This window comes from Myotis brandtii, unplaced genomic scaffold (genome assembly GCF_000412655.1).
Source record: "Myotis brandtii unplaced genomic scaffold, ASM41265v1 scaffold134, whole genome shotgun sequence".
Lineage (NCBI taxonomy): Eukaryota > Metazoa > Chordata > Mammalia > Chiroptera > Vespertilionidae > Myotis > Myotis brandtii.
In genome coordinates this window covers 457,163-479,331 of record NW_005354756.1, presented here as the reverse complement: position 1 = coordinate 479,331, position 22,169 = coordinate 457,163, and the positions used below count along the sequence as shown (strand labels likewise).

The following is a 22,169-nucleotide window of genomic DNA, read 5'->3' as shown; positions in this document are numbered from 1 at the left end:
AGTGGGGTGGGGTCCCCACAGGGGGGGCAGGGCCAGCCTGGTGAGGGGCTGTGGGTGGTTTGCAGGCCAGCCATGTCACCAATCGGGGTGGGGGTCCCTGCTGGGGGCGGGGCCGGCCTGGGCGAGGGACCGCGGTGTTCTGGTCTCTGGTCGTTCCAGTTGTGATCGTGTTATGGTCGCTGGCTTTTTATATATATAGATAATACCCATTAGATGGATAATATCACATTTTGCTTATCCATTCATTAGTTGATGCACATTTGGGTTGTTTCCACAGTTTGGGCATCTATAATAATAATAGCATAATATGCTAATTAGACAGATACCTTTACGGATGTCGTTCTGAGATGAAGCCGGGGTTGCAGCCGCGAGGAAGGGATCCAGGCAGCCACTATAGCTGTGAGGGAGGGATTGAGGCAGCCACGGCTGCGAGGCTTGCACAAATATTGTGCATTGGGCCTCTAGTTATGAATAATGCTGCTATGATCATTAGTGTACAGGTTTTAATGCAGACGTATGTTTTCATTTCTTGTGGGTACATACTCTAGATATATACAGGGTGGGACAAAAGTAGGTTTGTAGTTGTGAGTACGCCAAACAGTTTATTTTTTGTGTTAGTAGTTATTAATTACTGTATTATTTTCCATATGAACAACTGTAAACCTACTTTTTCCCCACCCTGTACTCACTGGGTCATAGGATAATTCTGAGTTCTGTCTCCACCCTTGTGAAGCCGGGTTATTAGTAAGTAGGAAGAACTCGAGACCGAATCAAGGCCTAGAACAGCTTCCACATGGAATGTTGACCACACGGTGGTGCTGTTTACTTTTTCAAATCCACATTATTTAAAACATTTCTCTTGTATACCCTTGATTCTGGGACCAGCCTGGATGGGGCAGATCCTGCCTGCCAGCCTTGAAGTTCAGTGCATTTCCTCCAAGGAGATCGCTGTCCGTGACTGAGAGCCATTTAAGATACGCATCACCCAAGTGCTCAGAATTCATCTTCAGATCTTAAATGATGTCGTCAGCTGAAGAGTGTCGGCTGACCTGGAGAAAAAGTGATTGGCATTGGGAAGCATGTTGCATTGATGCAGCCCTTCAATCATCCTCTAGACTGCTGCTTGGGTACAGGAATAAGGTAAGGGATCATCATAGCTTTTTCTTTTCCCCCCTTTTTTTCATTATTATTTTTTAATTGAAATTCTTTATTGTTTAAAGTATTACATATGTCTCCTTTTTCCCTCATTGACCTCTCCCCAGCCGCTCCCACCCCCAGCACAGAGCTTTTTCGAGGGCTCTGTGAGCAAGCCCTTGGTGAGGGTGGAAGAGAAGAGCTGCCATCTGATGAGCACCTGTGAGGTTTTAAGCTCCTTACATTCACTGTCTATTTAAAAATCTCTAACACATTTCACGAGGTAGGCATTCCCATTTTGTCGATGAGGAAACAGGCTGGATGGGTACATCTTTTGGTCCCAGGTTATACAGCCCAAACAGGCGAGATTCCGTTTTAAACCCAGGTTTGACTATTTCCACGGGTCCCCAGTTCTCTTTCTCCATGTGCTCTGTAAGGTGGAGCCGCACCCTTGCAGCATTCATAACTAACTTAGGGAGACAAGATTCCTACAAGTATGTTTAATAAAATAAGGCAACAGCAACTTAAAATTCATGAAAGAGAGTTACTTCTGTTGACGTGGAAATGGTCGCCATATATTGCTAAGGGAGAATAAGCAAGCTTGTGAATAGCAAGTTAGTCTTCAGTGGAGGCCAACAGTGGGAGGTATTGTGCTGGGATCTAGACAGCACCCGGAGGCTTCCCACTGCTTCCTACCAGCCAACCTCTTCTCAGGTTTAACCATTTCTACTCCATACTATAGGTTAGGGTTATCTGTTCTGCATAGAAAGGAAATAATCTAGTATCTGTACTTTTTGTTGTTGTTAATCCTCTAACCCAAGGATATTTCCCCTTGATTTTTAGACAGAGTGGAAGGGAAGGAGGGAGAGAGAGAGAAACATCATGTGAGAGAGATACATCAATTGGTTGCCTCCTGCACATGCCCAGACCAGGGGTGGGGATCGAATCTGCAACCCAGGTATGTGTCCTTGACTGGGAATCAAACCTGCAACACTCTAACCACCGAGCCACGTCAGCCAGGGTAGTATGTATACTTTTTAAAAAATATATATTTTATTGATTTTTTACGGAGAGAAAGGGAGAGGAATAGAGAGTTAGAAACATTGATGAGAGAGAAATCGATCAGCTGCCTCCTGCACACCTCCTAATGGGGATGTACCCGCAACCAAGGTACATGCCCTTGACTGGAATCGAACCTGAGACCTTTCAGTCCGCAGGTCAACACTCTATCCATGGAGCCAAATTGGTTAGGGCAGTGTGTATACTTTTATGTTTAGTTGCATTCAGCACATTTTGTCTGTGAGATTTACTCATGTTGTTGCATGTAGCAGTGACCTTTTCAAATTGCTGATTGCTATTCCATTGACTGGATATACTACTGGCTGATGGACATTTGGGTGATTTCAGATTTGGGGCTATTGTGAAAAAAGTTACTATGAATACCCTTTTACGTGTCTTTTGGTTGATGTATTCACTCATATCTCTTGAATATTTGGATTGTTTCCAGTTGGGGATCACTGAGAATAATGCTGCTATGAGCATTCTCGTTACCTGGCTTTTGGTGCACATCTGTAGGCAATTCTGTTGGGGACAGGTCTGGTTTGCTGGGTCACAGCACGGGGATATTTAACTTGAGTAGATAGCCAGAGTGTTTTCAACACGGTGGTACCTCTTGCTTGTTATTGACATTCAAATAACATTATTGGCAGATGTTCCCTGGATTGCATGCATGGAGAGAAGGAAGCAGGGGGACAGGGAATGAGAAAGTGCACAACAGAGGTCCGCGCGCGTAGACATGTTGATTCAGAGTCTCAGGGTCCCCAGAGGAGAGGAAAACCATGGTTTTGGCGACTCCCAGCAGGTCCCTCCAGATTGCCGGCTTGCAGCGCATCTGCACACCTGGGAGGCCGGATCTGGGGATGCGCTCAGGCCCTGAGCTGTGCCCCCTGCCTCCAGCCCTGGTTTATCAGCCCTGGAGGGCAGGACAGTGCCTTCCTAGCACCTGGGCCCCGCTTTAGGTGGCTGCAGCTGCCCCAGGCAGGGCTTTTATTGTGAAAGGAGCTCCCCCTTCCGCGCTTTCGGGGAAGTGGAGAGGCTGGGCCAGGACTTGCCGCAGGGACTTTGCAAACTCTGCAAACGTTCCTAGCTGATCGCGGAGGCTCGAGGCTGCGGGAGGGCTCCCGCGGATCCCACGTGCATTTGCCCAGACCTCCTCTATCAACTCCACCCGCAAGCATCCCAGCGCACATCGCACACCCAGGAGTTGTCCAGGGGCCACTTGGCTGCTGGGAAGCTGTGGACCTTTGGTCCTGGAAACCCACATCCAGGGAAGCCTGGCAAGCCACTGCCGGGGCGGCCGGGGTGGCAGGATGAGCTGGTGAGCCGACTGAGCATCGAGGAGTGGGTCCAGCCATCGTGGGGGACATGGTAGGAATCGCAGGAGGGGAAGCGCGGTGGAAGGGTGGGGCGGACTCCCACACAGGTGGCCACTTGCAGCATGCACCCCTGTGGGCATGGGGAACCTGCGCAGCCTGCGACCTGCGGGCTTGAATTGTTCCCCGAAGGTTCCCTGGGGGCAGTGGCGCCTTTCATTTCTGCACTGAGGATGGGGGCACTCAGCTTTGCTGCTTCCCTTGGTGGGGAGGACCCTAATTCCGGGCCTTCATTGTGGACCCGCACATTCCGTAACCTCCTCTCGTCTCTGCACAAACTCCATCCGATCCACAGGCCGGGAGAGGAGAGGATTCTGGCAGGCACCCAAGGCAGCCTCAGATGTGTGAGACCTCTTAACGTCGCTTTATTCCCCTGGCAAATGCATGTGAATTTTATATTCTACAGCTTAGCCACGTTTGAATATTAAAAAGTGCTGCCTTACGTTTATTACCATAGAATCACATTGGCCCTGGTAAGGTTCCAATGCCTGGCTCCCACCCCTCTCCACCTCCCAGGACCACAGAACAGGTGTGGGAGCGCTGGCCAGTCTGGGCTGTCATTCATGAGGCTGGGGACCGTGTGAAAGCCCCTCTTCCACTGACAGAGCTCACAGACACCAGCAAGCAGAAAAGGTGGTCAGACCCTCTGAGAACAGGACCGAGGCAGCTTAGCTGCAGCCCCCCTGCAGCTTTGGGAAAGGGGCTTCCCCTGGGGCGGCTGCTGATTAGCTCTGTTCCAGGTAGAAGCTACCTGCAGGCCCCACCCCACCGGCTCCCACAGTCCACCACCCTGCCCTGTGGGGTTTCAGTTCCTGGGATGACCCTCCCCACGCCCATGCTCAGAGGGCAAACTGGAGCTCGGGAGATACTTCTCAGGGAGTGTCGCTGTGGGCCTGGGTTTTAGAAGGGCTTTAGGGATTCCACGTGGGATGGAGGGTCTCTGGGAGAACAGCTCCCCTGGGCAAGGGTGTCCTGGCAGTGTTGGCACTGGAGGCCCAGAGCTGGTCAACAGGAGCTGGGGGCTCAGGAAGGGTGCTTATGAGGCTGCGTGTGTGTGTGTGTGTGTGTGTGTGTGTGTGCCATCTCCCCCTTGCCCACCCCTGAGGAACACCTTGTCCCCAATCCTCCTAAGTTTTCTTCTCACAGCAGATAAGAGAAATTAAGGTTGAAAAGAGGGAGCGATTGAAGAAACAGAATGTGACAGAAATGTAGAGATTTTTTCTACAATATTCTCTGTTCAGGGGCAAGAGAGTTGCCAGAAGAGAGTGGAGGCCAAGGCCATCACTCAGAGGGCCATTGCTGGTGTGCAGGAGTCTCTGAGCTTCTAAGGTGTCTATGGCAGAGCCTGTCAGGTGCCCTGCGGTGGGGCTAGAGTTCAGGGAGGGGAGAAGGTGCCTGCCTTCTGCTCTGGCAGCCGAAGGGGCATGGATTTGCTCCGCTGCCAGTGTGGCTTCCTGTTCCCCTGAGCCAGCTGCTCCTGGCTTCTCAGCCTCAGTTCTGGGGTTGTGTTAGGAGGAGGACTTGTCAGGATGTCACTGCGTCAGGGTCCACTTGCCAGAGATAGGGGCCCAATGAGCAACCTCTGGCAGCAAAATGGCCTTGACATCTGAAGGCTTTCTTTGCTTCTCCCTCTGCAGGAAGGGAGGGTCCTGTGGTCCAGAAGCCTGGGGCCCCAGGGGCAGCCAGGCACTGGCTGGACCCAGCAAAGGAAGAGGCGGGGGGCTGGGAATCCTCCTCTGTAACATGAGAGATTGGACCAGATGTTCATGGAGACTCCATTTCACTCCAAAAATGGATGATGTGTGAATAATGTGGAAGTCAAACTCCAACCCTGGTGGTGGCTCTTCTTAGCATGGACAGCTCAGATGGTGTGGGGAAGAGGGGGTTCCAGCCCTGATTCTGTCTGTTCCCCAGACCAAATCCAGGGGGGCCCGGATCATGGTATTTTTCTAAGGCTCCCAGGTGATCCCAGTGTGCAGCCAGGACTGAGAACCTGGGGCTAGAAGGCTGGGGTTCAAAACGCACCTCCCCGCTAATCCCTGCACCAGTAGAGCTGCCACTCTGTGATCACAAGTTCTGAAATGGAAGGTTTGGGGGAAATTCATCTGGGAAATAATGTATACTACATCCCCTCTTGGGGAGCCCTGCCATAGAGAAAACTCCTTAAGCTCATTAAAACGTCCCCAACTTGTTTGAATATGGAAGCCTTTATCCAGTAATTCCTTCACACCATCATTTTTTAAAAAATATATTTTTATTGATTTTTTACAGAGAGGAAGGGAGAGGGATAGAGAGTTAGAAACATCGATGAGAGAGAGACATCGATTAGCTGCCTCCTGCACATGTCCCACTGGGGATGTGCCCGCAACCAAGGTACATGCCCTTGACCAGAATCGAACCTGGGACCCTTCAGTCCGCAGGTCAACGCTCTATCCACTGAGCCAAACCAGTTAGGGCTCACACCATCATTTTATGGATCCAAGGTACATAAGATGGGAAAGCCTCAGTTGAAAATGTAAAGCTAAAAGTCTGGAATCCTTAAATGTCTTTTTGCAAAGATAAACACTGAGCTGAAAGACCTGGGGGCATTTTAAAAAATGTTTATGCTGATTTTAGAGGGAGGAAAGAGAGAGAGAGAGAGAGAGAGAGAGACCTTGATCTGCTGCCTCCTGCATGCCTCCTACTGGGAATCAAGCCCACAACCCGGGCATGTGCCCTGTCAGGGAATTGAATTGGTGACCTCTCGGTGCATGGGATGACACTCAACCAACTGAGCCACGCCGGTTAGGGCCTGAGGGCATTTTTTATTCTGCTGAAGGGGTTATGCGTCTGTGCCAAGGCTTGGTGTGTATATTTCTAGAGCTAAGATTGGGGCACTCACCATCTCTCCTTACAGTAATGGAGGGAGACTTGATGTGTCCCAAAGACTCCGAGCTTGGATTAAAAATATTGATAAATTAAAACTTTTACTGACAAATTAAAAAAAAAAGTTTTCTTCCTGATTGTTGAGGGATGTATAAATGACAACCTTGCAGCCAACTTCTTTCTCCAGGTAACCATGAATATCGCTGTGATGTATTTCCTACTCTGAGTAGTATTTTAAGGAATTGAAATCATTCCGAACATGCAGTTTCACAACCTGATTTGTCTTACTTCACCTTTTATCAAAGCGAGTTTCCACGCCCACATTTTTAATAACCATACTTCTAATCAGTACCAGGATTTTTATAATCGTCTCCCTGCTGTGGACTTCCCACTTGGGGCTGTTTTCAGTGGCACATGGCCAGCTTCTGACTCTCCGTGGAAATGGGGTTCTGAGCCCGGCTAAGTGGAAGTCAGACAAGCTCACGGGAACTAATTGCTTCAGCCTCTTCATCAAAGATTTTCCCGCAGCTAGCCACCCGCAAGGGCCGGAGCATGGGTGTGGGAGGCACGTCCCCGGTCTGTCTGCGTTCTGTGCTGTCAGCATGTCATCAGGCAGGCACCATGAGGGGAAAAGGGGGTCCGAGGAGAGCCCACACATGGGTCAGTTCTCCTCGAAAGAACCAAGAGCTAAAATCGCTGGAGGTTAAGCTCAGAGGGGAGTCAGTCTCCAGGCGAAGAGTCCAGGTGAAAGAAGGTGACCTGAAGGTCACTCTGGCCTGGAGCCTGGGTCTCTCAGTTCTTCCTCTCCCCGCTCCGTCCGTGTGCAGGTCCCCTCACAGACACAGTGGCTTCATCACATGCCTGAGGCATTGGGTGCGGCGTGGAGTGATGGGGAAAAGGCAGGGGGCCTGAGTCCGAATGGGGTTTGTGCCGGACTAGGCTGTGTGTGACTCGGAGCAAGCCCTCTACTGTTCTGCATCTCAGACTTCTCGTCTATAAAATCGGTTGTTTCAGGGAGCAAATGGAATCAGAGGTGAAAACACTCGGTGCCCCCAAAGGTGCTAGAAGAAGAATGCGGGTTTTACCGAGGTCCCACAAAAATAGGTTTTCCTTTGGTCAAGACCAAAAGCAAACAGTCAAGCAGACCCTACGGAAGTCACCACGCATTCCATTCAGTACCGGCCGAGGGGGTGCTCTGGGGCTCTTCTGTATGTGTGGATCCGGTGCAGACAGTTCCTCTTCTAGAACAGTGTTCTTGCTCCTTTAAACCTCTCTCTTCACCAGGCAGGAAATGCCCAGAGTGCGGAGAGGTTGGCCCAGGCTTTGTTCCCTGGGCCTCCGTGCTGGGTGGGAAGGCAGCCCCCTCTCAGCGGCAGCCCCTGGGGTCTAACGCTGGCATTTGAGTCCCTCATGAAGTTAAACCGGTTTTGGAATCAGAACTGGCAATCTAGGCTGAGCCTGAAGGAATCGGATACCCTCTCTGTGTGGTCACCCGCCTCACCTGCATCTCCTGCTGCATACACGAGCCAGCTGAGCACAGGGCTGGCTGGGAGCAGAGGGTTTTAAACAATCCGCTGGCCCAACCATACCAAGCAGGAGTTGGTCCTAAAACAGTGTATTTTAGGACTGGGGGTGGAGGGTGGATTGGCCTCACAAAGAAATGAGGGCCCTGGCTGCTTCAGGCGGGCCGCAGAGATGCTGACAACCCCCTCGGAGGAGGCCGGGAGCTCCAGCCCTCCCTCTCCATGCACAGTACCAACGTGGAAACAGGTCTCCTGGAGGCCCCGGGGCTGCGCCACCTGAGCTGCCTTTGCCTGGATGGTTTGTGATGTGACTGCTAATGTGTTTCATTCTGGGGCATGTGGGGCACAATCCCTGTATTGTTGGAGGTGTCTACACTGGCCTGCATCTACAGGCCTGAGAACGAGGATGCAGCGGTGGTTTGTGGGTGACTCCGGGCTGCCTTTCTCTGTGTGGACCTCTATGTCCTGTACACAGCACAGACACCTGGTCCTGGAAGTGGCCTGGGTCTGGCCATATTCCCGAGGGCCTGGCCTGATGGCTCCAGAAGTGCGGACTGAGAGGAAGCTAGGAGGTGCTTTAAGTAGCAGCTGGTGACTTCAGGGTGAAGGGGTGAGAATGGAAGGAAGGGCGAGGGGATATGGGGTGCTGGGAGATGAGGAAACAGTGGGGGCCTCGTGCTGGTCTCCAAGCCTTGCCTGGTTTTGATGAACACGTGTCTCTTTTGGGCAGGGCACGAGTCTTACTGCCTGTGGCTTTGGAATTCCTGAGTGGCACATCTAGAAGGCCACGAAAGGGGAATTCACAATCTATGATGAGTGCATATTGGTGCTCCCTCTCGCTCCCTGCTGCCTTCCCATCCATCCATCCATCCATCCATCCATCCATCCATCCATCAGAAAATGCCTGCTTTAAGCCAGACATTGTGCTCAGGCAGAAGGTACAACCAAAAATAGCACAGACCCTGCCCCCCGGGGAGTATGCAGCCTAGTGATGCTGCTTGTGTGCGCCTGTGTGTGTGGGCCTGTGTGTGTGCGCCTGTGTGCGCCTGTGTGTGCCTGTGTGTGTGTGCGCCTGTGTGTGTGCGCCTGTGTGTGCCTGTGTGTGTTCACCTGTGTGGGCGCGTATGTGGGGCGGAGCAGGTAGTAGGTTCAGGGGAGAGGGAAGCACAAAGAAGTGTTTCTTTCCTGTGAGCTACATGCTCTGATGAGAAGGGGGATCCTCGTGCTGGATGCCCCCAGTCTGAGGAGTGAGGGGGCCCGGGAGGCTCCAGGACCGGGGACAGGGATTCTGTCAAGTGAAGAAAAGAACAGCCATGACATATGCACTGGAATAGCTACAAACACAGAACACCCTGAGAGTATCAAGTGCTGCCCGGGATGCGGAGCGACAGGAACGCTCAGTGGCAACGCACAGCCGCGCAGCCACAGGGAAAGCAGTCTGTTGGTTTCTTCTGACGGTGAACACACACTTACTGTGTACCCAGCAATCCCATGTACTTACCCAGGAAGAATGAAAACATGCCTACACAAGAACCTGGATCCAGATGTTTGTCGTCGCTTTATTTATAGTTCCCCAAGCTGGAAACAACCCAGATGTCCCCCAGCCGTGGGCTGGATAAACACCCTGTGACCCATCTCTACCACGGCTCAGCAGGAAAGAGAAAAGGTGCTATGCGTGCCACAGCAGGGGTGACTCTCAGAGCATCATGCTGAGGGGAAGAACTCAGTCTCAGGGGCTCCGTACAGTGTGATTCTGTTCATGTGACACCTGGAAAAGGGAAGTGTAGGCATGGAGAACAGGCAGTCATCGCCAGGGGCCAGGGATGGAGAGGCTGGGACTACACAGGGGCTGTACAAGGGAGCCTTTTGGGGTGATGGAACTGTTACATGCTGATTTGTGGCAGCGGTCAATCTATACATGTGTTAAAACTCATAGAACTGCACATTAACATTTTTACTTTTACTGTATGTAAGTTAAAAAATAATAAAACAAAAAGAGGGAACGGCAACCTAGCGGAAGGAGCAGCATGTGCAAAGCCCTAGAGGCAAAAGTGAGCTGTCAAAAGTTGGCTGGGAGGGAGTTGGGGGGAACCTCCTAGAAATGGGGCTGGAGGCAGAGCCTGGCTCTTGGGCACTAGTAGTCTCCCGACCCAGCCAGGAATTTGTGCTATTAGAGAGAGAGAGAGAGAGAGAGAGAGAGAGAAACCAGGGAAGGGCTTTTGAGCCTGGAGAGGTGGAGTTGTGTTTGCTTTTTAGACAGCAGGTGGGGGTGGTGCAGGGAGTGGAGTGGAGGGGAATGTCTGGGGAACGATCAATCAGTTGTGATCCTGGTGGACAGGATGGAGGAACGGGCCCTGCATTGCGAGAGGGAGCAGCTGGGAGGGCTCTGGGGTCACAACTTCCAGCCCTTGGCGACCTCAGATGGGGGCCTGAGGGCAGGTCAGGAGTGACTTCAGTTTCTTGTTCAGGCATCTGGGTATACGGGCCTCTCCTCCTGTACCTGCCTTCCTCCTCTCTCTTCGTCTTCACTTTCATTTATCCTGTGTGTCCTTTAGTCACACTTAGAAGTAATCATGATATAGAAGCAACTTATTTAAAAAGGATACCAATCATTTTAATTCTATAAAACAGATAAATATGTGATATTCTTAAGAGCAGTGGTGATGTTTTGACATTTCTCCCTTCATCCTCTGAATTGGTTCTGCCTTTATAATTGTAAGATGGATAGATGTAGCTGCAATACTAAATGACCACCGTGTTACGTTGCCCTAGCACCTTGCCCGCGGTCCCTGGTGCCCTCTGCCAGCCAGCGCAGCCACACCGGTTCCGTCCTCCTGGCCACAGGCCCAGCTGCCCGCCCCTGTGGGAGGGTGGTTAGGGGCTGTAGCGGCCCCACCTCACCTAGCCCAGCTTCCCCAACGGCCGTGGGCTTGGGTTTCTGCTAAGTGGCGGTGGGAAGGGGCTGTGTCACATGCTGTTTACTTGTGGGCAGTTTTTGTTTGGCTTTCGAGGGTGTTTGCTTGCAATGAGCAAACAGTCTCTTCAGAACCATCTGGAGAATTCAGATCCTTCCATCTTGGCTGCGCAGCAGGTTCTCGGCTCCATGTTTAGGAGCCAAGTCGGGTAGGGATTTTTCCAGAAACACCATCAGCCAAAAAACTGGTCAAAGACAGCAGCGGGATCGGCTAAAAGAGAGGATGGGAGAGAAAAAAGCGACAAGTCAGAGCCGGAGCTGTGTGGATGGGAGGTGAGGAGAGTGAGGCTTAGGCAGAAAGGACTGGCCCCGCCTGTGGGCACCTGCACTGGGGCAGACAGGTGTCCTCCCAGCCTGAGAGGGGGCCACTGCGGGGCCGGAGCCCGGGCTGCACTGGGCAGGGGCTCTGAGCGGGGGCTCCGCAGAGCAGGGACGTTTTCCGCTGGCCTGGCTGGTGGAGGCCGACGGTGGGCCCTGCGCTCCTGCCAGGGGAGCACATCAGCAGGGCGGACTGGGCTTGTCCGGCGCTGGCCTTGCCCCTGTCCAGGCTGGCTTTGCACCAGTGCTGCGAGGTGACTTCAGGGCACCTGGAACTGGGGACTTCTCAAGACATTCTGTCAAGGACTTAAAAAGCGGCTTTCGTGCTTTTAAATGCTTGGTGACATGTTTGAGTGGAAAGGGAACATCCAAACCTGTAACTTGATCAAAGGGTCACGATTTCAAAAAGTTCAGGATCCACAGCTGCCTTCATCCGTTTCATCCATTTCCCCAAAGGAGATGAATGAAGTCCAGCCTCAGGGGTAATCGGATGACCCACAGCGCAGCTGCGTGGTGGGGGGTCCCAGCACCCTGCCCCGAAGCAGGAGTGTTAGGTGGGTGGGAGGACGGAAGCCAGGCCGGGTGGGACTCTGGGTCCAGTAGAGGGGAAAACTGCAGCTGGTTGGAGGACTGGAGGCTGGGATGGCCCGTGAGTGGGCCATTGGGATGTCCATCCTGTGCTGGAGGTGGGTGGGCGGGACACACAGGCCTCTCTCTCCTGGACAGAGTGGCTCTGTTGTCTGTCCACACAGACGCTCAGTGTGCACCTCCTGGGGGACCTGGACCCTGGCTCAGGAACTGGCCGTTGGCAGTGGGTGGCCTCCTGGACAGCACTCGCATCCCCCCCATATTCTTCCCCTCCATTCCCCCCCACCCCCCAGCTACCCCGCATACCCAGCCACTGTCTGCAGGTTCTGGTCTGAGTTAGCTCACCCAGCGAGTTCTCTCTATCCCCAGCCCCAACCACCCCCCCTTCTCCTGGTGCCCTAGAGATCCCATGGCAACTACAAAGGTGCTATTGTATTTCTTCTTTTCAGAACATTTTCTCTTGCAACTTGAGTTAAAATCTTCTCGTTTGGCGGGGGGGTGGCGGTGAGGGGGTGCGGATGGCTGACTGGGCAATGCCACCCTGTTCAGTCACTTCGATGGCTGTCAGGAAAGGTTCCCGGCTCCTCGTTCACACTCACGCATCTCCCTGGGGGTGGCCCAGGGTGACTGGGTTTAAACTGTAATTGTCACAACACCTGACTCAGGACAGTTTTAAAGCATGAAGACTTCAGAGGGTGAGTGGTAATCAGAACTGGATTCAAACTGCTTCCTACCTCGGGCAAGTCAGTGAGCCTTTAACCTGGCAGCCGCAGGTCCCCCATGAAGATAACACTGCCCCCTTGTGGGTTTGTGAGTTCTGTGCTGCAGTGAGCATATGTACAATAGTCATCGGCACGTAGTAAGTGTTCAATTAATGGGAGCTGGGATTACATGGTCCCTGGACAACAGACAGGGCCAGAGATGCAGCAACGGGGCCTCTAGGACAGTTAGGTGGATCCTGCAGGGGAGCATGAGGGGGAGCATGAGTTGGGGGGTAGCTCCCAGGAAAAGGGGTTCTGGATTGGGGGATGTGTGCTATAAACGGACTGCCTTTATATCCGCCACGCGGACCATCCCTGTAATGGTGAGCTAGAGAAAGATGTAGTCGAATGATAGATGTAAACGTGTGCCAAGTTCAAGGGTTCCTTCTTAAAAAAATTTATTTATTTTCAGTTGAGATACAACATGATAGTAGTTTCAGGCGTACAACAGGGCGCTTAGACACTTACATACCTTACAGAGTGGTCACCCCGTATGTCTGGTACTTAAGGGCTCTTGACCTTAAGATGTGGGGGAGCCCTAAACTTGAAGAAGAGTCCCACCTTGTGGGCACGGATCTCTGACGGAAATGCAGCATTTCCTCGATGACGGCTGTAGGCACGAGCCACAGGAGTGTTAGCAGGACCTGACAGGCCAGAGAGTAGAAAGCTCTGGAACAGCCCAGAGAGAACGTGCTTAACTTTTTTTCTGCAGCAGTTTCCACTCCCTCCCTCCCCAAGCCCGAAACCAAAATGTAAGGCTGTTAATAAAAGGCAACCAGAGAAAATTTCCAACAAATGACAGGGTCTCCAGAATGCCTTCTCTCTGCGGTGTTCCCACACTGGTGGTCTGTGCGCTGGAACAAGATGGTGATTCAGTCACGGGTACGCAGAGGGCTCTTGGGGCCAGCAGGGCTGCCCCAACGTATAATCAGCGTGGAGGCTGGAGCCCCAGAACCAGTAAATGCGGGGAGGAGGGGGGAGAACAAAGAACCCACGGTTAACTCCCTCCTGTCTAGGGAGCAGAGGATTCCCAGGCCCATCTCTAGGGTCCCAGGAGCCCTACGACGGGGACGGGACGGAGGTAACCCCGTGGGCGTTGTCAGAAAATTACCACCATAGTGGTAGTAACAGCAACACTAATGGAACCCAACTCTATGCCAGGCTCTCTCTGTTTTGAATGTTTTACCTACAACAGCTCATAAAACTCCCTTAGTGGAGTGATTTGTTTTTATGAGTGACTTTTCCCACCAGACTGTCACCTTCATAAGGGGAGTGACTTTTGTCTCTTTTGTGTTTGACTTACCTCTTCTGCCTGGAGCAGTGCTTGGCTCAGGAATAGCTGCTCCATGCACTAATGAATGAACCCTCCTGGGAGGGAGGTACTGTTCTTATCACCATTGTACAGATGAGGAAACCGAGGCCCAAGGTCACACAGCAAGGACGCTGTGGAGATGGAATCAGCATTCAGACAGCCTGGCTGGGAGCTCAGCGCTTATGGGCTGGTGGTAGTAGGAAAGCCTGCTGAGCGGCCGCCTCCTCTGGCCCCGCCTCCGCTGGCCCCGCCTCTGCCTCCGCTGGCAGCAGCTCAGGGTCTGGAGAAAGGTTGTAGTGAGCAGATTTGTGCCGGGGCTCATCTTTCCGTTGGGGTCTGGGTGGGGCCCTCTAGGACTGTTTGGATGTGGGGTGCTCAGTCCCTTGCTGAGCCTGTGTCTGTGGGCTGTGGGCCATCCACACTGGGCCTGAGGACTTGCGGCCTCCCCGGAGAATGTGCACAAAGCCCAAGAGGCTGTTTGTCTTTCTGATGACAAGTAGGTGACTCTGTCCCCGGAGCAGAGACCTGGCCGCTGCACGCGCCCAGGACCTTGTGCAGAAGTGCACGCTCCACACTCCCTTCGTGTGCCGAGCAGTGAGTTGGCGCTGAGGCTGGAACGTGGGCTGGACACTGTCCACTCCATGGTGGGGCTGGCGGCCCTGTGATGGGCAACCCCACCAGCCACGGCGCTTTGCTGGGTGTTGGTGATGCAGAAGTTTTTCTTCCTGCCCACTCTCCACCCTCTGAGGCCCACACCTTGGGTGACCCTCCTGCCACTCCCTTTAGCAGAGTCACAGGAAGATAGTTTTGTGTGATGGTGTCTGGGGATGGGCGAAGGGGTCTGGGATCAAATTGCCGGGTCTGAGGGTGGCCAGGCCTCAGCAGATCCTGTTGGTCCCCCTGCTGGCCCCTGCTCCCTGCTTAGCAGGGCTCCCTCCTGGCCTGACTATTCTTTTTTTTTCAAGCGGCAGGTATTGCGCGTGCAGGTTGCTGTTTGCTTGAGAGAGTGGGGGAGAGCAGGAGAGCTAGATCTGGGGTTCGCAGAGATGGGGAGAGTCTTCAGATGGGAAACAGCACGTTCTTTTCCAAAAATGCACGTCCCGGGGTTCTCCGCCAGGGGCAGCTCTGAGCCTCACGATGCAGATTCATCTCCCAGCTGCCCCCTCCTCCCCGCCACCTCCTTCTAAATGACGTTAATTGAGCATCTACTCTGAGTCTGGAATAACTGTCAGCACTAGACATGGTATCTCATTTAGTTCGCATAACTGCCCTGTACGGTGGGATCTTAGGCTGGCTTCCCCTGAAGCCGACCTTCAGACAAGGATCCCTGTGCAGGGGGTTTATTTGGAAGATGTCACCGAAGGGTGAGCGAGGCAGGGCGGGGGCGGTGAGGGTGTGGGGGGCGAGGCTGGTTTGGAAGGCAGTGTGCCTGTTGCTGCATTTTTTAAAAGTATGTTCTTACTCATTTTAGAGAGGAAGGGAGAGAGAGAAAGAAACATCAATGATGAGAGAGAATCATGGATCGGCTGCCTCCTGCACGCCCCACACTGGGGATCTATCCCGCAACCTGGGCATGTGCCCTTGGCCAGAATCGAACCTGAGACCCTTCAGTCTGCAGGCTGACGCTCTATCCACAGAGCCAAACCGGCCAGGGCTGTTGCTGCATTTTGAGATCACCACACCTCCCTGCCAACATGCACTCTGTGTTCTGGACCAACCTGGGGCACACGGGTGCCTCCCCACAGGCCAGCACCCTCCCGCAGGCCCCAGGCTGTCAGAAGGCAGACGTTGCCTCGGTCTAAGGCCCCCTGTACCACGTCTGGGGAGCTGAGGGCCTCAGGAATGCCAACAGGAAAAGCACGATGGCCCTTTAAATCCGTTCCTTCTTGCACTTGCGGGTTTAGAGTGCTGCGCCCCGGAGACCCACTGTCAGGTCACCGGGCGAGTGGCTGAAGTTCAGGACAATTCGGCTTTCGTTGTATGTGGGGGCAGGATGTGGCCTGGAAGACACTGGAGACTAATTGCTCCTTCTTGCTAGGTTTGCCTTTTAAAGTCTTGCCCTGGGCCCATTTCCTGAACTCAGATGAACATTTTCTTGAAGACGGGGAAGGGAAAGCTCATTCTTTTGGACCCCGTGGCACCGCCGTGCCCTGACGAGGACCCAGGAGACGCCTGTCACAGGAGGGGGAGGGTCAAGTGCTGGACCAGCTTCGCTTCATGACACAGAGGAGCTGAGCGCCGCCCTCCCAGCTCCTTTCCTCGGTGGAACGTGGTGATGTGCGGTCCGGGGTCAGGGACCATTCCTTCTAACACTGATGCAACTTCATCCGAACAGCACGTGGCCACGTCCAGCTGGACCAGGGCTGGAGGCCAGACAGAGGAGACGGAGCCAGAGCTATGAAATATTGGTCTGTCTCTGTGCTTGCGCAGCCCTTGCCAAGTGTGTGGACGGGGAGACAGTCCTTGCTTATTTACTCAAGACACTGAGTGGAGACGGGAAACGCGATGGGCTGCCTTCACCCCTTTTGAAAGAGGAGAGCTGGGGGGGGGGGGGGGGGGGGGGGGGGGGGAGAAGGGGGCTGCAGCTGCTGTCTTCCAGGAATGCCTCATTTTGCCAGGAGCCTCAGTGAGAAATTAGAGGAGAAGACAGTAAGGGGACAGGTCACTACAGCCCCAGCGTCAGGGGACTCTGGGTCACCAATACTTTTTGTTTTTATGTGGCCAGTAGTCTCCTATTGCTGATCTAACAAATGGCTATGAACTTGGTGGCTCAAAACAACAGGAATGTGTTCTCTTATAGTTCTGGGAGCCAGAAGTCCGAAATGAGTCTTACAGAGCTGGACTCGTGGGTTCTTCTGCCCAGTCCCTCCCTCAGCCCCTCCAGCCCTGGAAGGAGCCCTTCTCGTTGGAAGGAGCCCTGTGTCCTCATCCCCAAGTGTGAAAGCACCTTGGAGCAGGTCATGTTCTAAGTAAAAGGCAGCAACGTGCGCTGAGAGAGTTAACATTTCCATTTCTATTGCTGTTTTTGAAAAAGTCATTTTTACTGTGGCCGAGCCTTTGCTGAAATAATTTCTCGAATTGCTTTTCTTATTCTCAGGAGGGTGTGGAGCATTCACTTTGGATCCGATTTCTGCTATCTCTAAATGTAACATTCTTCTCTTTATTGTTGTCATAGCTGTATTCCCTGGGGCTCTTCTCCCTGTTTCTTTTCTTCCTCCGACCGAGAGCCCTCGCTTTCTAAGATGACATGTGGTCTCCGTTAACATCCCCTACACCGGCTGTTGCCATTTGTGCAACAAGGAAATTTCCATCCTGTCACAAGGTGACCGCGTCCCTCAAGTGATGCTAGAACCCGGCCAGACAGCCAGGGTCGCATTGCTTGGGGAGAAGATGGGGAGCTGAACCTAGCGGAACTGCCGATTACCCCTGCCCTGGCCTTCAGCCCCGCCTCTGCCATAAGCCCCCAAGGCCAAATATCTGTGGTGTCTCTGCCTGTTCAGAATGCTTTTCCTCAGCTGTGCCAAGGATAGCATTGGCAGGGGCAGCTCAGGAAGGGTGAGGAGGAGATGAGAAGAGATTTTCACTTTTAAGGACGTTTTCTGTCCTTAAGAACCCCCTTCGCTGCCCAGCATGCTATCCCGTCCTTCCTGGCCGATTAGTGGAGGCCCAGGTTTTGGCATCTTTCTTGACATCTGGGAGTTGAGAAGCCGCTGTGTGCCCCTGTCCCTGCCGCCGGTTCCTCTGCAGCAGCCGGTGGTGCCAGGGTTTAGAGCAGGGCGTTCTGGGACGTGGCCCCGGGAAGGACGGCCAGTGCCCCAAGGGGAGGCACGGTCCTGGCTGGGATCTCCCCTGTGACCCTCCAGAAGTGAGACAAAGTCTCCTGCTGGCAGGTCCAGAGCAAGCGGTACTGGAGTCCCTTCCTTCACATGTCCTCGTCTCTCAAACGGTCCCTGTGCATAGGCCACCGGCGCGTGTTGGGATTTTTCAAGTCCTTCTCAGAAGACCTCTCTCGCATCCTCTCCACGTGCCATCTGCCCATCTTATGGGGACCCTGGTTCATGGGTTTATCTGTGACCAGGTTGCCCCATCCTTGTCCCCACCACCCGAGCCCCATCTGTAGCGATGGACTCACCCTTGTTAGCCAGGGGAGGACGCTGCTCTCTATTACTACTTTGCCTTATTGTTATGTATTTTTTCAGGTGCCATTGTAATTCAGTACTTGTCTACACTACCTAGTGTTCATGACTCTAAATCTAGTTACCATCCCTCCCCAACCATTAAACCACCCTATTGTTGACCAGGGCACACACTGAGGCGGGCAGGTCCCGCTGGGTCCCACCCCCAAACTGTCTAGTGTGCGTCATCTCCTATCTCCTTCCCCTCATGTCCTCTTTATTATTCAGCTGAATAGTTCTCTTCAGAGGATCCTCCTCCCCACCCCCACCCCCACCCCCAGTTTGATAAAAGCTGCCTTTCTTTACCCAAAGCTTTACTTGGGTGGCCCTGCGGGGACAGCTGCTTAGGGCCGTTTGAAAATCTCTCTCTCTCTCTCTCTCTCTCTCTCTCTCCCCACAACTGCGCACCTGCCAACTCCCCCAGGTTGTCTGAAGCCAAGGAAGGCCTAGGGAGGGATCCAGACATTCTGTCTCCTTGGGACATTTTAAAAAGATGATTTCTTTGCCCCCAGTGGTATCTAAAACTTTGAGAATACAGCTGACGAATCCAACTTGAAAACATATTTTCCTTTTGAGAAGGAAGAAAACAACACCCCGAGTCTTTGTCGGTGGCCATTTCTTCTTTTAGTTTTAATGTACAGCATTGGCATTCTTGCCAGCTGGGTGAGCCGGGGCAAATCTTAGCGCTCTGGAGTGGATGGTTTTCTCATCTGTAAGAGGAATGCTGTGAGCCCACTTCCTCATGTTCTTGTGGGGGTGAAAGGAGAAGCTCACCGACGCGCCGTGAAAAGTTAACGTCAATGAGGAGTGGGGGCCATCACTTCACCCTTCGGGGTCTCCTCTACAGAAACCCTCACCTTTCCCCCCGGAGCCGTGTGGACAGGACCTTCAGTGCTGAGTTCTTGGCTGTAATAAAAATGGGAAACAAGCCCTAACTGGTATGGCTCAGTGGATAGAGCGTCGGCCTGCGGACTGAAGGGTCCGAGGTTCGATTCTGGTCAAGGGCATATACCTTGGTTTCGGGCACATCCCCAGTGGGGAGTGTGCAGGAGGCAGCTGATTGATGTTTCTCTCTCATTGATGTTTCTAACTCTCTATCTCTCTCCCTTCTTCTCTGTAAAAAATCAATAAAATATATATATTTTTAAATCTTAAAAAAAAGGGGGGGAAACAATCTAAAGACCCTTTCTGTAGAGCAGCGGTTCTCAACCTGTGGGTTGAGACCCCTTTGGGAGTTGAACGACCCCCTTTTTTTTTAATATATTTTTTTGATTTTTTTACAGAGAGGAAGGAAGAGAGATAGTTAGAGACATTGTTGAGAGAGAAACATCAATCAGCTGCCTCCTGCACACCCCCAACTGGGGATGTGCCCTCAAACAAGGTACATGCCCTTGACCGGAATTGAACCTGGGACCCTTCAGTCCGCAGGCTGACACTCTATCCACTGCGCCAAACCAGTTAGGACTGGACAAAATTTTTAATATTAAAATTGGTTTAATTTTGATTAATGTCTTTTAGAGTTATTACCATAAGATATATGTTCTTTCCTAGATTTACAAAGAGTTTATGATATAAGCTTTTGGTTAAGTATATTTGACAATCTTTCTAAAGTTTAATTTGTAAGACTTTAAACTAGAGATGACTTTGAGTCATTCCAATGAGCCCTGGAATAACTCAATGATTTATTCTCTTTTCAGAGAGGATGGGAGAGGGAGAGAGACAGAAACAGCAATGATAAGAGAGAATCATTGATTGGCTGCCTCCTGCACACTCCCTACTAGGGATCGAACCTGCAACCCGGACATGTTCCCTGACCGGGAATCCTGGCTCCTAGGTTGACACTCAACCGCTGAGCCACCCCGGCTGGGCTAGTCACCCCCTTTATGCTAAAAGTAATTACCACTTGTAGTAGACTGAGAAATTGGTACAGCCACTATGGGAGGCAGTATGGAGGTTTCTCAACGTATTAAAAATAGAACTGCCTTCTGTCTTAAGTTGAATAGCTAATAAGATGAATAAATTCTGACTTCAACACTGGCTCAAACTGCTCTTGGCAGCCCTGCTCCCATGGGACCTGCAGGCTCCCCAGCTCCTTCCTTCTGGTGATTCCACGGTGCCCAAGCATTAGAGTCACCTGGAGAGCTTGTAAAAATGCAGATTTCTGGGCCCCAGCTTTGATCAAGTAGTTCTGGGTTGGGGCCTGCGAATTTGCCTTTCTGACAAGTTCCCAGGTGATGCTGATGGTGATGGTCCCGGGACCACGCGTTGAAAATCACTGTCCCAGGGTGTGTCCTTGCCAACAGGTGCAGAGCTGGTGGCTGGCAGCCAACGTCCTTTTGAGCAAGAGGGGCAGGCAAGGACTCCTGCCATGGGCAAGGACTTAGTCACGTGGCCACCCCTGGCTGCAGGGAGGCTGGGCGGAGTCATCCATAGCTGAGCAGATCTGTGCCCCTGGGAGAGGGAAGAGTGTGTTTGTGGGAACCAGAGGCCTGCAGAGCGGCCCTGGGACTCCCATGGAGATCAAGAGAGGGCCGGCACTCAGCGGTGGGGACAGATGTGGAAGAGACCCTTATGGTGCTTGGTGACCAGTGTCATATGGCGGTTTATTCAAGGGGGAAGCCCATGTCTGCCTGCAGGCATTGCCAAGGCTGCCCTGGACACAGGCAAGCCAAGCTTGGAAGCAGGAGTGCTGGCCGAGGTGCCCACCTCTCTGGAAGGCGGTTGGGTGCCACGCACCTGGGCTCCGTGCCTTTCCCTCTCAGGGATCCAGGATGGGCCTCCCTTCCGCAGCCCCATCGTTTTGTGGGTTGGGCTGGTGTTATCCCAGGTCTCAATCTTTCTTTTTCTACCCGCCCCCCAGGTACCGTGGGTCCGGAGAAAGCTGCGGGGCAAGAGACCCTGGACACAGGCAAGCCAAGCTTGGAAGCAGGAGTGCTGGCCGAGGTGCCCACCTCTCTGGAAGGCGGTTGGGTGCCACTCGCCTGGGCTCCGTGCCTTTCCCTCTCAGGGATCCAGGATGGGCCTCCCTTCTGCAGCCCCATCGTTTTGTGGGTTGGGCTGATGTTATCCCAGGTCTCAAACTTTCTCTTTCTACCCCGCCCCCCAGGTACCTTGGGTCCGGAGAAAGCTGCGGGGCAAGAGGCGGCTGGTCATGGCCTCCTGCCTCCTGATGACGCTGTCCGTGATGGCTGTCACCCGTTTCCCCGCTCAGCATCAGGCCGCCATGGAGCCCCAGGGCATCACCGGCACCCCTGCCCGCCACGCCCCGCAGGCCCTGAGCTCTCGCTGGAGGCAGTGGACAAGGAGCCTGCGTTTCTGGAGAGGCTGGGCCCTGCCCACCAGTCCTGTCCCGGTGTGTGCTGAGGGGCGAGGCCACCGAGTGGACAGCAGCAGGTCCCCGGGAGGGGACAGCGGGCATGTCCGGAGGGTCAAGAGGGACCTTGCTTTGGCATCTCTAGGAGATTTGAGACTCAGGACCTCGCGTCTTGTACCCCTGAGGGAGGATGAGGTCAGGAGTCCAGGAGCCAAAGACCTGCGACCCCGTTGGGAGGATGGTCCCATCCGGGAGGCACAGAGTGACACAGGCGCCCTGGTCAGCTCCCTCACAGGGCACCAGAGAGCGGCTGCTGGACCGACCCTGCGGCCCCATCCAGGGAGAGGCAGGGATCTGCCAGAAGCTGGGAGTAGAGCCTTGACTGGTGGGCAGCAAGCAGGGGGTCCCAGCCCGGCCACAGGGACTCGTCGGTGGCCTGGCTCCATCAGGGAGCTGCAGGGATCCATGTGGTGTGCCCCCGAGCCCCCTGGGCTGTTGATCGGCTTGGGGACCGACGGTCTGGTGCCCCCGTGGTTCACAGAACATGATGTGCAGATCCTCCGGCTGTTGGCCCAGGGGGAGGTGGTGGGCAAAGCCAGGGTCCCCGGCCACGGGCAGGTGCTGCAGATTGGCCTCTCCGCTGAGGGTGCCCTTCCAGACGCGTCTCCTGGGCTCAGCGGACTCTGCTCCCAGGGACTCTGCGGCCTGATCAAGAGGCCCGGGGACCTGTCCGAGGTCCTGTCCTTCCACGTGGACCGCGTGCTGGGGCTGCGC

General features: G+C 53.4%; 1 protein-coding gene across 1 annotated transcript in view; it reads left to right on the top strand.

Moving 5' to 3' along the window:
* Nucleotides 1-946: 946 nt before the first annotated feature.
* The window catches only part of FAM198A (family with sequence similarity 198, member A), a 29,944-nt gene continuing 8,721 nt past the window's right edge, over nt 947-22,169 (top strand). Inside the window, exons 1-2 of the mRNA XM_014534933.1 lie at nt 947-1,140; nt 21,189-22,165. Of these exons, the coding sequence (XP_014390419.1) occupies nt 1,018-1,140; nt 21,189-22,165 (1,100 nt within the window). The 5' untranslated portion in view covers nt 947-1,017. The remainder of the gene's footprint in view (nt 1,141-21,188; nt 22,166-22,169) is intronic.